A 14,037-nucleotide genomic window follows, 5' to 3' on the forward strand; every position below is an offset into this window, starting at 1 on the left:
AAAACAAAAAAAAAATAGGGGCAAGTTACTATTCTTTGTGAGACACCCAAGATGCATGTTATCTTATAGATCTAACAGTTATAATCAGAAGGCAATAAACTTGAGGACAGGGGTCTAATTCTTCCAAAGTATTAAAGTAGAAAATGAGAAAATTATACAAATATATTTTCAGTGATTGAACCAAATCAGCCATTCTTAAACTGAAGTACAGGCGCCAAGAGTCTGCGAACTACCTGAAATTTTAGTAAAAAACTTTGTGTACACGCTCTTTGCTGGAGAGAGTCCATAACTTTCATACTCTCAAAGGAGCCTCTCAGTCACCAAAAGCTTAAGCCAACTGAACTAGGTAGCATTTAAGTTTCCTTTTACATATTCTTTATTATTACTCAACTGAGGCCTAAAACAGCTTTTAACAAAATGTGTTGCTTTGTCTACAGAATACTCTGATTTGTTCTGTAGAAAATTCAGGCAACTTTATATCATTATTTTAATACTAAACATTATGCCATGTTTTTTTCGGTAATTTGATATTTTTCAGATTTTGCAGTTGCACAAGCTAAATTTACTTTATTTCCTAATAAAATTCTGAAGCCATGGGCAGGTATCATTAGAATACTAGCTTAATTTGGAAATGCTTGGAACAACTACTAATGCCCTATAACTTAGATTCTGTTTAGGTCAGCAGGTTAACCTAAGCCTCTTATGCTTCCTGTTATTTTAAAAAGAGCTAAAATTTTCAATTATTTAAGTTAAAATTACTATAGTATTAAAAATAACCACCAAGTATATATTTCACATTTTTACAGATTAACATGAAAAGTATTATACAGGTTTACCAGTTGAGAAACATTAAAATACTGGATTTGTAGCCAAATCCTTTGTTGCCTTTACCTTAAATTTGTTTGAAAGAAATATGCAATTTCAAAGTCTTGAAATTTCTGAAAGATTCCCCCATTAAGGTTAATGTGACCAACTCATCCTAGTTTGCCTACAACTTTCTTTGTTTTAGCATTTCCCATGTCTCAGAAAACCAGTCTGGGTAAACTAGGAACATCTGGTCACCCCAATTAGTTCCTAAAAGTTTTCTTAAAAGTTAAATTTTCTTAAAAGTTAAATTATCTTTTCTTAAAAGTTAAATTATCACTAAAGTAGTCCGATAAATTCAGGTGACCTCAATCAGTTAGAGAGATTCAATGGTGTGGGCATACCTTTCATTGCTCTTAGCTTTAATACACTTCACAGATGGGTTTTATACAAATTGAAGGTTTGTGGCAAATCTGCATCAAACAAGTCTACTGCCACCATTTTCCAAAAGCATTTGCTCACTTCATGTCTGTGTCACATTTTGGTAAGCCGCGAAATACTTCAAACTTTTTCATTATTATTTTGTTATGGAGGTCTGTGATAAGTGATCTTTATGTTTCTAATTGTTTTAGAGCACCAAAAACCATGCCCATAAAAGATGGTGAACTGATAAATGAGTTCAATAACTGAACTGATAAATGCTCCACTGATGGGCCATACCCCTCTCTCTTTCCCTTCTCCTTGGGCCTAACCTATTCTCTTAAACACAATATTGACATGCGGGCAATTAATAAGCCCAAAATGGCCTGCCTCTAAGTGTTCAAGTGAAAGGAAGAGTCACATGTCTCACTTTAAATCAAAAGCTAGAAATGATTAAGCTTAGTGAATAAGGCATGTCAAAAACCAAAAGAGGCTGAAAGCTAGGCCTCCAGCACCAGTTAGCCAAGTTGTGAATGTAAAGTTCTTTTTTAAAATAGATTACTTAACATATGAGTGTATTCAATGGGAGGGCTTTTTTTTTTTTTTTCCTGTACACAGGCCTCTCACCGTTGTGGCCTCTCCCGTTGCGGAGCACAGGCTCCGGACGCGCAGGCTCAGCGGCCATGGCTCACGGGCCCAGCCGCTCCGCGGCACGTGGGATCTTCCCGGACCAGGGCACGAACCTGTGTCCCCTGCATCGGCAGGCGGACTCTCAACCACTGCGCCACCAGGGAAGCCCGGGAGGGCTTTTTTTTTTAATTTTTAAAATTAATTTTTGGCTGCGCTGGGTCTTTGTTGCTGCGCATGGGCTTTCTTTAGTTGCGGCGAGCGGGGGCTACTCTTCATTGCAGTGCGTGAGCTTCTCATTGCGTTGACTTCTCTTGTTGCAGAGCACGGGCTCTAGGCTCGTGGGCTTCAGTAGTTGTGGCGCGGGGGCTTAGGTGCTCCGCAGCATGTGGGATCTTCCAGGACCAGGGCTTGAATCCGTGTCCCCTGCATTGGCAGGTGGATTCTTAATCACTGCGCCACCAGGGAAGCCCCAAGATAAAGTTCTTGAAGGAAATTAAAAGTGCTACTCCAATGAATGCGTGAAACAGCCTCACTGCTGATAAGGAGAGTTTACTGGTCTTGATAGAAGATCAAACCAGCCACATTCCCTCAAACTAAAGCCTAATCAACAGCAAGGTTCTAACTCTCTTCAATTCTACGAAGATTGAGAGAGGTGAAAAGCTAAAGAAAAGTTTGAATCTAGCAGAGGTTGAAGAAAAGCAGCCGTCTCTGTAAGAGTGCAAGGTGAAGCAGCAACTGCTGACATAGAAGCTGCAGCAAGTTATCCAGAAGTCTAGCTAAGATAATAGGGTGGCTACGCTGAACAAGACTTTCATTGTAGACAGAACAGCCTTATGTTGGAGGAAGATGCTAGAGGAGGAGCCAACCCAATGCGTGGCTTCAGAGCTTCAAAGGACTAACTCTCTTGTTAGGGGATAATGCAGTTGAAGACAATGCTCATCTACCATTCTGCAAATCCTAGGGCCTTAACAATTATGCTAAATCTACTTTAAAAACAGAACAAAGCCTGGATGATAGCACATCTGTTTACAATGGTCTACTGAATGTTTTGAGACCTACTGCTCAGAAAAAGATTCCTTTCAAAATACTACTGCTGACAATGCACCTGGGCACCCAAGATCTCTGATGGAGATGTGTGAAAGTTAATATTGTTTTCATGTCTGCTAACACAACATCCTTTCTCCAGACCACAGATCAAGGAGTAATTTCAACTTTCAAGTCCTACAGATACTGATTCGTCTGACGGATCTGGGCAAAATAAGTTGATATCCTTCTGGAAAGGATTCACCAATCTAGATGCCATTAAGAACATTTGTGGGACTTCCCTGGTGGCGCGGTGGTTAAGAGTCCGCCTGCCAATGCAGGGGACGTGGGTTCAAGCCCTGGTCCTGTAAAATCCCACATGCCACGGAGCAACTAAGCCCGTGCGCCACAACTACTGAGCCTGTGCTCTAGAGCCTGCGAACCACAACTATTTAAGCCTGTGAGCCTAGAGCCTGTGCTCCGCAACAAAGAGGAGCCCCCACTCGCCACAACTGGAAAAAGCCCACGTACAGCAACAAAGACCCAACGCAGCCAAAAAAATAAATAAATTTATATATATATATAAAAAAAACAGTTGTGATTCATGGGAAGAGGCCAAAATATCAACATTAACAGAGTTTGGGAGAAGTTCATTCCAACCCTCATGGATGACTTTGAAGGCTTCAAGACTTCAGTGGAGGAAGTAACTGCAGCTGCGGTGAAAACAGCAAGAGAACTAGAAGTGGGGTCTGAAGATGTGACTGGATTGCTGCCATCTCATGATAAAACTTGAACAGAGGAGTTGCTTCTTATGGATGAGCAAAGAAAGTGATTTCTTAAGATGGAATCTACGCCTGGTTGGTGAAGATGCTGTGAAGATTGTTGAAATGACAACAAAATATTATATATGAGTCAACTGCTTTCAGATATTGGACAACAGGCAATGTAGAACTGTGACCCCCAAAATAAGGGGAAAAATTCGATGCCTGACTTTGTGTGGAGGCACTCTGGATCATGACAAAGCGAGAAAGGAACAAGCAGAGAAGAGCAGTCTCACTGAGTTAAAAGACACTGGAGTTTCAGGAGGGTAGTTAAAATTTGTGGGGCAGAATACAGGACACAGCTGCAGAGAGAAGAGTTCTAGAAATCTGCATAGCAACTGCCTTAGGTTTCTAGCTAAATTCTGAGAACTATGCCTGCCTGAGTGGTTCTTTCAAGCTTCAGAGAATGTAATTTGATATCCCTTTTGGCCATTTCTGATTTCCCATTTCTAGTTGAAGTTGGAGGAATACGTACCAGTCAGGTGAGGCATTACTAAATTTATACCTTTTATGGGAGTTTTCACAACATGTGCAAAGGACACAAGAAAGCCATTGATTGAGGCTAGAAATTCGGTGTGGCTACTAAATGGAACTGAGTGTAGGGTAGGAGTGAGGGCATGAGAAGGGAGCTTAGCCTTTACTCCCAAGGCAATAGGAACCACTGGCTTAAGCAAAGAGGGGTGCAGTGGTGACCTTAAATTTGTATGGGAATGTTAATCTAACTGTAGTGTGGAGAATGGACTGTAGACAGGCAGAACTAAATAAGCAGGAAGATCAGTTAAGAGGCTGCATCAGTGTACATCCAAGTTAATGATAGCCTGAATAGAACAGAGGCAGCTAGTTTAGAATAGCACAACTGGAAGGTGTTCTGGAAGAAGAATTGACTAGATGTGGTGATATTTATGGCTTTGGCAGAAACTCCTATCTGTGTTTAAACAAAGAAAAACCAGTTGAACATGAACAGAGTACACAGCATAGGATGAGTTAGGGGGTTTTCTTCAGTTTGTGAAGTACTTAAGTTTTTTTTTATTTCTGGACAGAAATGTATGTCCAGTAAGTAGTTGTTTACCAAGGTCTGGATGCTCAGAAAGAAAATCTCAGTTGGAGATACAGATTTGAGAGTCTCTAAACTGGACTAATCAGCTTATCAACAGTAACTGCTAAAGGTGATCTAAAGAACATATGTATAATGAGAAGAGGATTTTGAAAATGACATTAACACAAAATATAAGTTGCCCAAGATCATTCATGTGTCAGCAGCATTAAGACGTGAGCTCAGTTCTGTCTCATCCAAAAACTTTGTAATCTCTACTATACTGTGCTATTCTGAAATTAGAAATGTGAAAATTCATTGGAAACTTATAAAATGTTATAAGCGTATAAACATCTCCACTAAAATAAACTAGCTTAACAAATATCCTTTGAAATACATGTTAATGTAGAGTAACTTGTCAAATATCTAAACTTTATGCACTGGTGAAGCTTCTTTGCCTAAATATAATCTTTATTCAAGGGTTACGTAGATTAATTTTTAATTTTGATTAAAATTTTAAAATAATTTTTACACTGGAAACTAACCTAAGAAAACAGAACGCTGGCCTTGGTCTTAGATTTTTCAAAGACAAAGCTTGGGAAAAAGTAAAAATGTTCAGCCTTAGGTCAAAAGTTTTATTCAGATACAGAGGCCCATGTCAATTGTGTACTGGCCATATTTACTGCAAGAATAACAACTGCATTTCAAGGTTATTTATTCTAACTCCTGTAAGTAAATAACATCAATTGGTGTACTTGTGAAATGAAGTACAGTTTTTCCTCTGATGTTTAAAACTAACAGATGTAATTAAGTGCCATTGTAAAATTTTTCTAATGTGTAAATAAGATCAACAATTAACTACATGGCCAGTATTCAATGTAATATTTTATTTCTATTGTATTAAACTAAAGTCAAGAAAATATCAAGTTAACTTTAAAGGCAAATCTTTACTCCTTAAAGAAAAAATACAAACTGTAGTACTTTTATAATAGAGCATGATATTTTACATAATATAAACAAAATCACCAACATACCTAAATGTTTAGTTTCCTTAAACTACGACAAACCACAGAACGGGTGAAAAATGGGTTTACTTATTGGCAGCACATAAACAACTTGGGGAAATGGGCAGCATGCATTATTTTACCTGTCTGTGCACAGGCACTGACACTCGCAAGCTTTAATAGCCACCGCCTCCTCTTCCTTGTCCAAAGTAGCCGCTCCCATAGCCCCCTCTGCCAGCTCCTCGCTGGGACCCCCCAGACCCTCTGTAGCCTCCCCCTGGGCCACCTCCATAGCCACCTCGGGAAGTCCCTCTGTAGCCTCCCCGGTAGCTGGAGCCAGCCCCATAGCCACTGCCACCGTAGCCTCCACCACCCCCATAGCCTCCACCGCCATAACTTGAACCTCCCCTTCTATATCCACTTCCATTGTCATATCGAGCCATCTTGGGAGGACGTGGACCATCTCCATACCTAGCAAGAGCACAAAACCACCACTTTAGCAAAGCATCCTTAGTACTTCTCAACTAGTCACAAAATATAAACATTCAGTCACATTCGAAAATTTAATGCATAAAGGGAATGAAGCCAAAGGCACAAACACTGAATACATCATAGACAGGTTAAATATTAAAATGAGTTAATATCAGAAAAGCACTTAACACAGTGTGGCACACCCTAAGTACTATGTTTCATTAGTTTAAAGAAGTAGTTAACTCAGTTATAGGCAAAATGGGAAGCCAGAATCCATAAAGCACACAGCACTTCTATACATTAAGATAACAGTTTATAACCAAATGCAGTAAGCGAATCTTGACGGGGAGATTAAAGAATATTTTTGAGTGACTAAAAAAAATTTTAATGGTTGTATATTAGATCGTGTTATTCTAACACATTTTTGGGGTGTGAACTAGTATTGTTTATGCTATGTTCTCAAAAGATACATGAAGCATACTGATGTAAAATGCAACTTAATCACAAACGATTAAGCAAAAGAAGTGTGTAATATTTATATGAAAGCAAGTGTCACAAAATGCTGACAATCAGTGAAACCTAAGAGACTATATGGGAGTTGACTGTACTGCTGTTCTGCCTGCAGGCATCAAGTATTTCCAAAGAAAGAGCTGTGGGCAAAGAAACTTTCTGAAGGTGAAAAAAACTGAAGCAGATAAAACATTTTAAGAATTAAGAGAAACTTCATACTTCTTTACTTATAGATATCCATGTTCTTGAATTTCCCTAAGATAAACCCTGATGCTTTTCATTTGAAGAATGAATTTAACACCTCATCATCTTTTCTTTGGAGATGGCAAAGCAGTACTGAGAAGAGGACTGTCTGGGGTCTTTCTCTTTCCTGTCATGTGACCTATCCTGGGCTCTATATGTACTTTAAAGATCTCCTTCTATCTCTAGCACACACTGGTGTAATAGATCATTAACACAAAAGTAACACCCTTTTTTCTGAGTGTGCTAACCAGAACTAGACTTCATATTCAGCATTTGTCTAGAACTGTAACTCAAATAACAAGGTTAATAGAGATTAACTAACTGTGGGAATTTTAGGCCAGTATAAGATTACTGTACTCTGCTTAGTTCAAAGAGAAGTTACTGTGGTACTCACCGTGTACTGCCAATCATAAGGTTGATGCCAGCAGCTGAGGGCCTAGAGATTTGGCGGATTGTGTTTAGCATACGTTCATTAACAGGGTCCAACTGGCTGATGATATCAGGCTGCTTGGTTACTTCAACAACCAGAGCCTCCATGGCTGCCCGGAGAGCAGTGATACAGGCAGCAGCTTCGTGAGATATTTGCAGTCTGATCCTAAAATAGAGAAAAATGATTAAAAATGAGAGACGTGGTACACATAGAAAAAGACTATTATCTTTCAATTTCACACATGGCAAGTGATGGGATAGATTTAACTTCTTTCCAAGTACCAATACTTTCAACTAATGTAATGGCCCCAGAATTAGGCAAACACACGTAGGAAGAATAATAATCTAAGGTTACTTCTTGAAATTCGCTGCTAGCTATTGGCAGGAGTTGTGAACCACAAAGTCTATCGAGCAAAATACTCTTACAATACAGATCACTCAGCCTCCAACAAAAGAATGAAATAAGACACTAAGATTGTTAGTTTTGCAAGTTTTCAAGAATATGACTGAGCCTACTAACCATTCGTTATAGTCCATCAATTCCTGCCAAGTGCTTACTACCCACTCACCACCAATCTCTAAGTACTATAAAGTATACAGAAAAAAGAAGTGCCCAAGCTCCAATCAGACTCTAATTCCTTAGTGTAGTATTCATGGTAGTGGATGCGGCTCCAATGCCTAATGCATCTGCTTCTGCTGGTATAGTCAATTTAAGACTTGACTTTACTACCAACTATGAACCATACTCCTAAGATATACTACTCGCCAAGAAAAGACAGTGTTATAAAGCATCTCACTTGTGCCATCAAATTTTGCCATGTTTCACAAATTAAGTTAGATTAGCAGCTGAATCCCATTACATTTCAATTTAAGAATTCAGTTGAGTTCACATATGAAAATCCATACCAGTCATCTACAAGCACAATCTGTCCATCAGACTGGACTTTCTTGGAGGCAAAGAGAAGCAGCTGCAAGGGGGTGACTAAGGTCATGCCTTTAGCAGAGATGGCCCGGGTTCGAATCTGAAGACAGAGAAAGAGGCAAGAGGAAATAGTTGACATTCCAACTGTCAATCAACTACCATATAATGATAATGAACTATGCTTTGAAAATTAACACTCATGTTCCCACTGCACATTAATAAGTAAAGATAATTTGGATTTTAAATGTAAACTTTTCTAAACTAATCTTTTCTTACCTTTTCACCAAAAACAAAGAAGGGAGATGGGTACTTCATGTCTTGGCTGCTAAAAGGACAATTAACAGATGACTTGTGGATAAGCGCATTACGCCCTTCAGTGGTGAGAATCTTTCTCTTTTCCTTATGATAGCACACATTGGGGTACACGCCAAAGGCCAGGAGAGAGATAACAACATCCAGATTATTGTCTGGTCCAGTGTTAGTAAACACTTGTGTCAATAAACACTCTGTTAAGAGGAAGGAGATTAAAAAAAAAAAATCAGGTATCTGGCTAATCCTCACATTGCATGTATTTGCCAGAATTAGATGACAATTAGAAGAATTAACCCCTCCTCCACCCTCCTTTTTCAAATAACCTGTCTAACTTCCTCTCTTCTCAGAACTCTTGCACTCAGATTAAATGCAAGGAGAAATTCTGCTGAGTAGCCACAATAAGAAAATTAAAATGTCTGTATTCTCTTATAGACTCAATAAAATATAAGCTTGGAGTAAGTATTTTTAAAAAAACCCCAATAACCATCTACTCTCAGAATAAGAGCTAGACTGATATGACCACAGTGTTCCATACGCTGTTTTTAAAAAGCTGTTCCTGGGCTTCCCTCGTGGCGCAGTGGTTGAGAGTCCGCCTGCCAATGCAGGGGATACGGGTTCGTGCCCCGGTCCGGGAAGATCCCACATGCTGCGGAGCGGCTGGGCCCATGAGCCATGGCCGCTGGGCCTGCACGTCCGGAGCCTGTGTTCCACAACGGGAGAGGCCACAACAGTGAGAGGCCCGCACAGTGCAAAAAAAAAAAAAAAAAAAAAAAAAAAGCTGTTCCTTCTACAGGAGATGGAATGACAACTTAAGAGGAACCCACTAGAAGGTGGTGGACGTCTTCATCCAAACTATGCTTTAGGCACATGGAAAGTACGATGGTAAGAGAGCAGATATACTTTGTTCTAAAAAACTTGAATCCTAGTCTTATAAACTTCCTAATTGAGTCTGGACATGTAACTTAAGCTTCTGTGTCAGTCTCCTCATCTATAAAATGGGGTAGTAATATATGCATCTCAGGACTGTTGTGAAGAGTCTATCACACAAAAATGTTTTTCTCTTTTCCTTTGATTTTGATTAAAAAGCTACGAATTGGGAAATCCCTGGTGGCACAATGGTTAAGAATCCGCCTGCTTGGGCTTCCCTGGTGGCACAGTGGTTGAGAATCTGCCTGCCAATGCAGGGGACACAGGTTTGAGCCCTGGTCTGGGAAGATCCCACATGCCGCGGAGCAACTAGGCCCGTGCTCCACAATTACTGAGCCTGCGCGTCTGGAGCTTATGCTCCGCAACAAGAGAGGCCACGACAGTGAGAGGACCGCGCACCGCGATGAAGAGTGGCCCCCGCCGCTCACCGCAACTAGAGAAAGCCCTTGCACAGAAACGAAGACCGAACACAGCCATTAAAAAAAAAAAAAAAATTCGCCTGCCAATGCAGGGGACACGGGTTTGAGCCCTGATCCGGGAAGATCGCACATGCCACAGAGCAACTAAGCCGGTGCGTCACAACTACTGAGCCTGCGCTCTAGAGCCCGCGAGCCACAACTACTGAAGTCCGCGCGCCTAGAGCCCGTGCTCCACAACAAGAGAAGCCACCGCAATGAGAAGCCCATGCACCGCAAAGAAGAGTAGCCCCCGCTCGCCACAACTAGAGAAAGCCTGTGTGCAGCAACGAAGACGCAAAACAGCAAAAATAAATACATTTTTTAAAAAAATTAAAAGTTTAGTCAGTTTACAACAGAAGAGAATTACTTTAGTTATCTAGTTACTGCCCAACTACCTTCTGTCTCTCAACTAAACAGCTGTTTCTGGTTATGTGTTCCAATTTTCAATGTTTCAGGAAATAACTCTGTCTCTTAATCTAATTGGAGAAAAGTACAATAGTTCAAATTCACACAAGAAATAAACAGCTGGATTACTATTCCTATATCACGTATCAAAGTCCTCTGTAATTGTCCACTAAAACCTTATTTAAAGCCAATTAAAATTTAACACAGTAGAGTTTACTTCACATCTAAAACTGAACAGATGGGCAAATTAATAAATCACCTCACAAACCACTACTTGAGGTATTTCAACAAACTGTTCATTCAAAAGGTGCTAAAAGCTAGACCTGTGTTCTTCACAAGTGGATGGATTTAAAAAATCCTCCCATCTACAAGAGTGGATATGTGTACAACTGATTCACTCTGCTGTACAGCAGAGACTAACACAACACTGTAAATCAACTATACTCCAATAAAAATTAGTAAAAACAAAAAGTCCTCCCAAAGTAGCACAATTCTCAAAAGGTCTATTAATCATCTCTGTACTAAATTACAATTTGAACATTATAACCTTTTGCATCCTGTAAAAGACTGAATTAATGTGAAAAACTGATTATCACCAGAGTTCAAAGAAATAAGAAATAGCCAGGAACACAGAAAAAGCAAAGGGTCTAATGTTTGAAGCTAAAATATACTGCACTGTCAATGTGCATGTATTACATTAAGGTTACTTCAGATGTGTCTTAAGAATGTGAGAATCTTACCTTCTGGAAATCCAGAATTAATCAGAATCTCTTTGAGCTGAACTTTGGCTTCCCAGGTCATTCTAAGTGTAGCCATATTGAGTCTTTTGTGCTCACAAAAACGTATCTCTGCTTCTTCTCCACCCATTCTAAAACAAACAGGTTGTTAAGAGTCATTCCCAAAGCCTAAAGAACTAGATACAGATTACAAACTAGAGACAGTTCACCCAAATCTTATAATTCTCCTCTTTCAAGCCCATACCTAGCATCATCCCAAGCTTGGAATACTGATAAAAGGGCCACATGATCAGAAAATCTGTTTCCAGCAAAATTTCGATGGATATAACCCAGTCGCTTTCCTTCACTGATGAAAGGCTCCGGAAAGCAGGTGGCAGCAGAGATGGTACAAACAGCATCTCCCACACTGAAACAGACAGGAAAATTCAGTCTAGATCACATTCTTGTTGCAGCAACTTGGGCAGTACTGTCAACTGTGGGTCAGTCTTTATTGGCTACGATATTGCTTTAACAGCACTGAAACTGGCTGAACAAAAAGAATTTTACAGCTGCTCTCCAGAGGCAAAAAGGGGAAAAAATAATGAGTTCTGATATTAATGGAAGCATATTTACCATAAACTGACCAAGTATTATATTTTTCCTTTCCCATTCTCCCTCATCTTACAAAATTTCTTAATCTTCAAAACCTTCTAATAACATATACCTGTTTTCCTAATCTTTCTCTTTGAAGGAAAACTACTTAACCTACTTAACTGCACTTCTCTTTTGAGAAGTCTGTGCTCTTTCCCCAAAAAAGTTGGGCCCAGGTGTCCATCCATTGACTGTTCTTCTCATTTCACACTTTTCTCAGTATCTAAAGTATGCCACTTCTCTACTGAAGAATATTTAGTTTTTTCTTCTATTCGAGCCCATCCTGTTTTTATTGGGAGGGGGATAAAATTCTAAAACTGTTTTACCATTTAACTATCAGCAATAAAACAAAGCACTTACTAGAAAATACACCCCATTATCATCATTTTGCCAAGACGAGGCTCAATGGGGAGCTTAGCCAGGATTCGTCCCAGAGGAGTCAACTCATCATTGGTATCTAATGCATCAAGCTCTGTGGGGAGATATTTCTTTGTGAGCAGAAACAGTAATGAACACCCCCTTAACCTAGGCAAAGATGAAACATCTGTTTACAGATTAAGGTTCAGATACTGCACTTAAGTTTTCCTCAACTGTCAAGCCAACTGCCAGCACCATGCTCATAGCGAACAATTCTCTTCACTCAGAAACAGAACAAAACCAAATTCTAGAGCACCTAACATGAAGAATGTACTAGAATTAGGCCCTGTAGGCTGTAAAGCTGAGTACCGTCCATGAGAAGTCTATAAATACAGTAATAACTGTAATAGCAGCATAAACAGCTACATGCTCTAACAAGTCTGATAGCATCTGTTGATAATTTCTAGAAAGAAATGAAATCTGGAGAATAAAAATCTGAAGTTCACACAGCAGGTGAGCACGAGATTCAAATTCAGATCCCCTGGACTCCAACACCCTTATTTTTTTCCACTATACTACATTGCCTCTGTAAGTGTGATAAGAAAATATAAATAGATGTTCTATGAAACGTACATAAAACACTGTGGGTATCATGAATAATTCACGTTCTGATCATTAACCACTGGTTAAGAGATAACGCGTGCCTTTTCTCCATTTTTTCCCCCAAATAAGACTCACATCATCCTTTTCTTACCTTATGTTGCTCATTTTATACACTGACCACACTAAGTACATTAAGCAACATTGGAAGTTTTGTTATCACAGTCCTGTGGACTATATCCTCTTCTTGACTCATTTGTTAAGTGTTACTTGCCAGGACAAGACAGATGGTATAATTAGCATGTGTTAGGCAGGTCTGTATTTGTAGGTACCTCTAAGTGTGTGTTCTGCTTCAATCACAGCATCCAAAGGCGGAGGTTCAATTGCCTTGGCCAGGAATTGGCCAATTCCTCCCAGACGCAGAAGTTTTATGCTCAAAGCAATTTCATGCAATGGTGTTCGGAACATCTCCGGGGTCATGTGGGTTTCGAGTCTAAGAGAAAATAAGCATAAAATAACCATCTTCACTTGTGTACACAAACGTTTATTTAACAAAAACTTCGCAGAGAGATAATCAGGAATATATAGAGCTGCCCTTCCCTCATCGTTTTACAATTACAAAAGAACGTTTTATATTTACTACAAAGACTCTCTGGACAAGACCCTCTTAAGTGGTTGAGTAGTGGCTTACGACTTCACCCTTATGGCTTGAAGGCATTTTCAGCTGAGTGAAGGAGGATGAAAAATTATCCCAAATCTCTAATGTTATTACCCCCACCAATGGCTTCTTCAGGTCTGGCTACTGACAAACATGGGTTAAAAATGGTAGCAAGGGGCTTCCCTGGTGGTGCAGTGGTTGAGAGTCTGCCTGCCGATGCAGGGGACACGGGTTCGTGCCCCGGTCCGGGAAGATCCCACATGCCGCGGAGCGGCTGGGCCCATAAGCCATGGCTGCTGAGCCTGCGCGTCCGGAGCCTGTGCTCTGCAACGTGAGAGGCCACAGCAGTGAAAGGCCTGCGTACCGCAAAAAAAAAAAAAAAAAAATGGTAGCAAGACCTTCTGTGGGAGATGCAGGCTAATTCTAATATCTCCCTGCTACCTCTTCCCCTACTTCCTGGTCTGTATAAATTTAGTGCCACTGGAAAGGATCTTACAGATTATCTAACCCTTTAAATTTTTAATAATAAAAACTATTAATATAAATCAGTATTAACAATAATAACAATAGCTAACATTTACTGAGAGTTTACTACCTGCCAAGTATTGTTCTCAGTATTTTCCATTACTGACTCACTTAATTC

The 14,037-nt window shown here is 39.9% G+C and overlaps 2 protein-coding genes across 5 annotated transcripts in view; both read right to left on the reverse strand.

Annotated features, from left to right (window-relative positions):
• NPL (N-acetylneuraminate pyruvate lyase) overlaps positions 1–14,037 on the reverse strand; it is a 216,786-nt gene that overhangs the window by 109,515 nt on the left and 93,234 nt on the right. The window lies entirely within an intron of this gene.
• The window catches only part of DHX9 (DExH-box helicase 9), a 55,043-nt gene continuing 46,604 nt past the window's right edge, over positions 5,599–14,037 (reverse strand). For 3 of the 4 annotated variants that reach the window (XM_004275203.4, XM_033437928.2, XM_049699346.1), the window contains 8 exons: positions 13,069–13,229; positions 12,140–12,251; positions 11,394–11,555; positions 11,153–11,280; positions 8,587–8,816; positions 8,295–8,410; positions 7,354–7,554; positions 5,599–6,206 (listed from right to left, as the gene is read on the reverse strand). In XM_004275203.4, the coding sequence (XP_004275251.1) occupies positions 5,912–6,206; positions 7,354–7,554; positions 8,295–8,410; positions 8,587–8,816; positions 11,153–11,280; positions 11,394–11,555; positions 12,140–12,251; positions 13,069–13,229 (1,405 nt within the window). In that variant the 3' untranslated portion in view covers positions 5,599–5,911. Of the gene's footprint in view, positions 6,207–7,353; positions 7,555–8,294; positions 8,411–8,586; positions 8,817–11,152; positions 11,281–11,393; positions 11,556–12,139; positions 12,252–13,068; positions 13,230–14,037 lie in introns of those variants that run through there. The other variant, XM_049699403.1, reaches the window with a different exon arrangement.

This window comes from Orcinus orca, chromosome 1, assembly GCF_937001465.1.
Source record: "Orcinus orca chromosome 1, mOrcOrc1.1, whole genome shotgun sequence".
NCBI lineage: Eukaryota > Metazoa > Chordata > Mammalia > Artiodactyla > Delphinidae > Orcinus > Orcinus orca.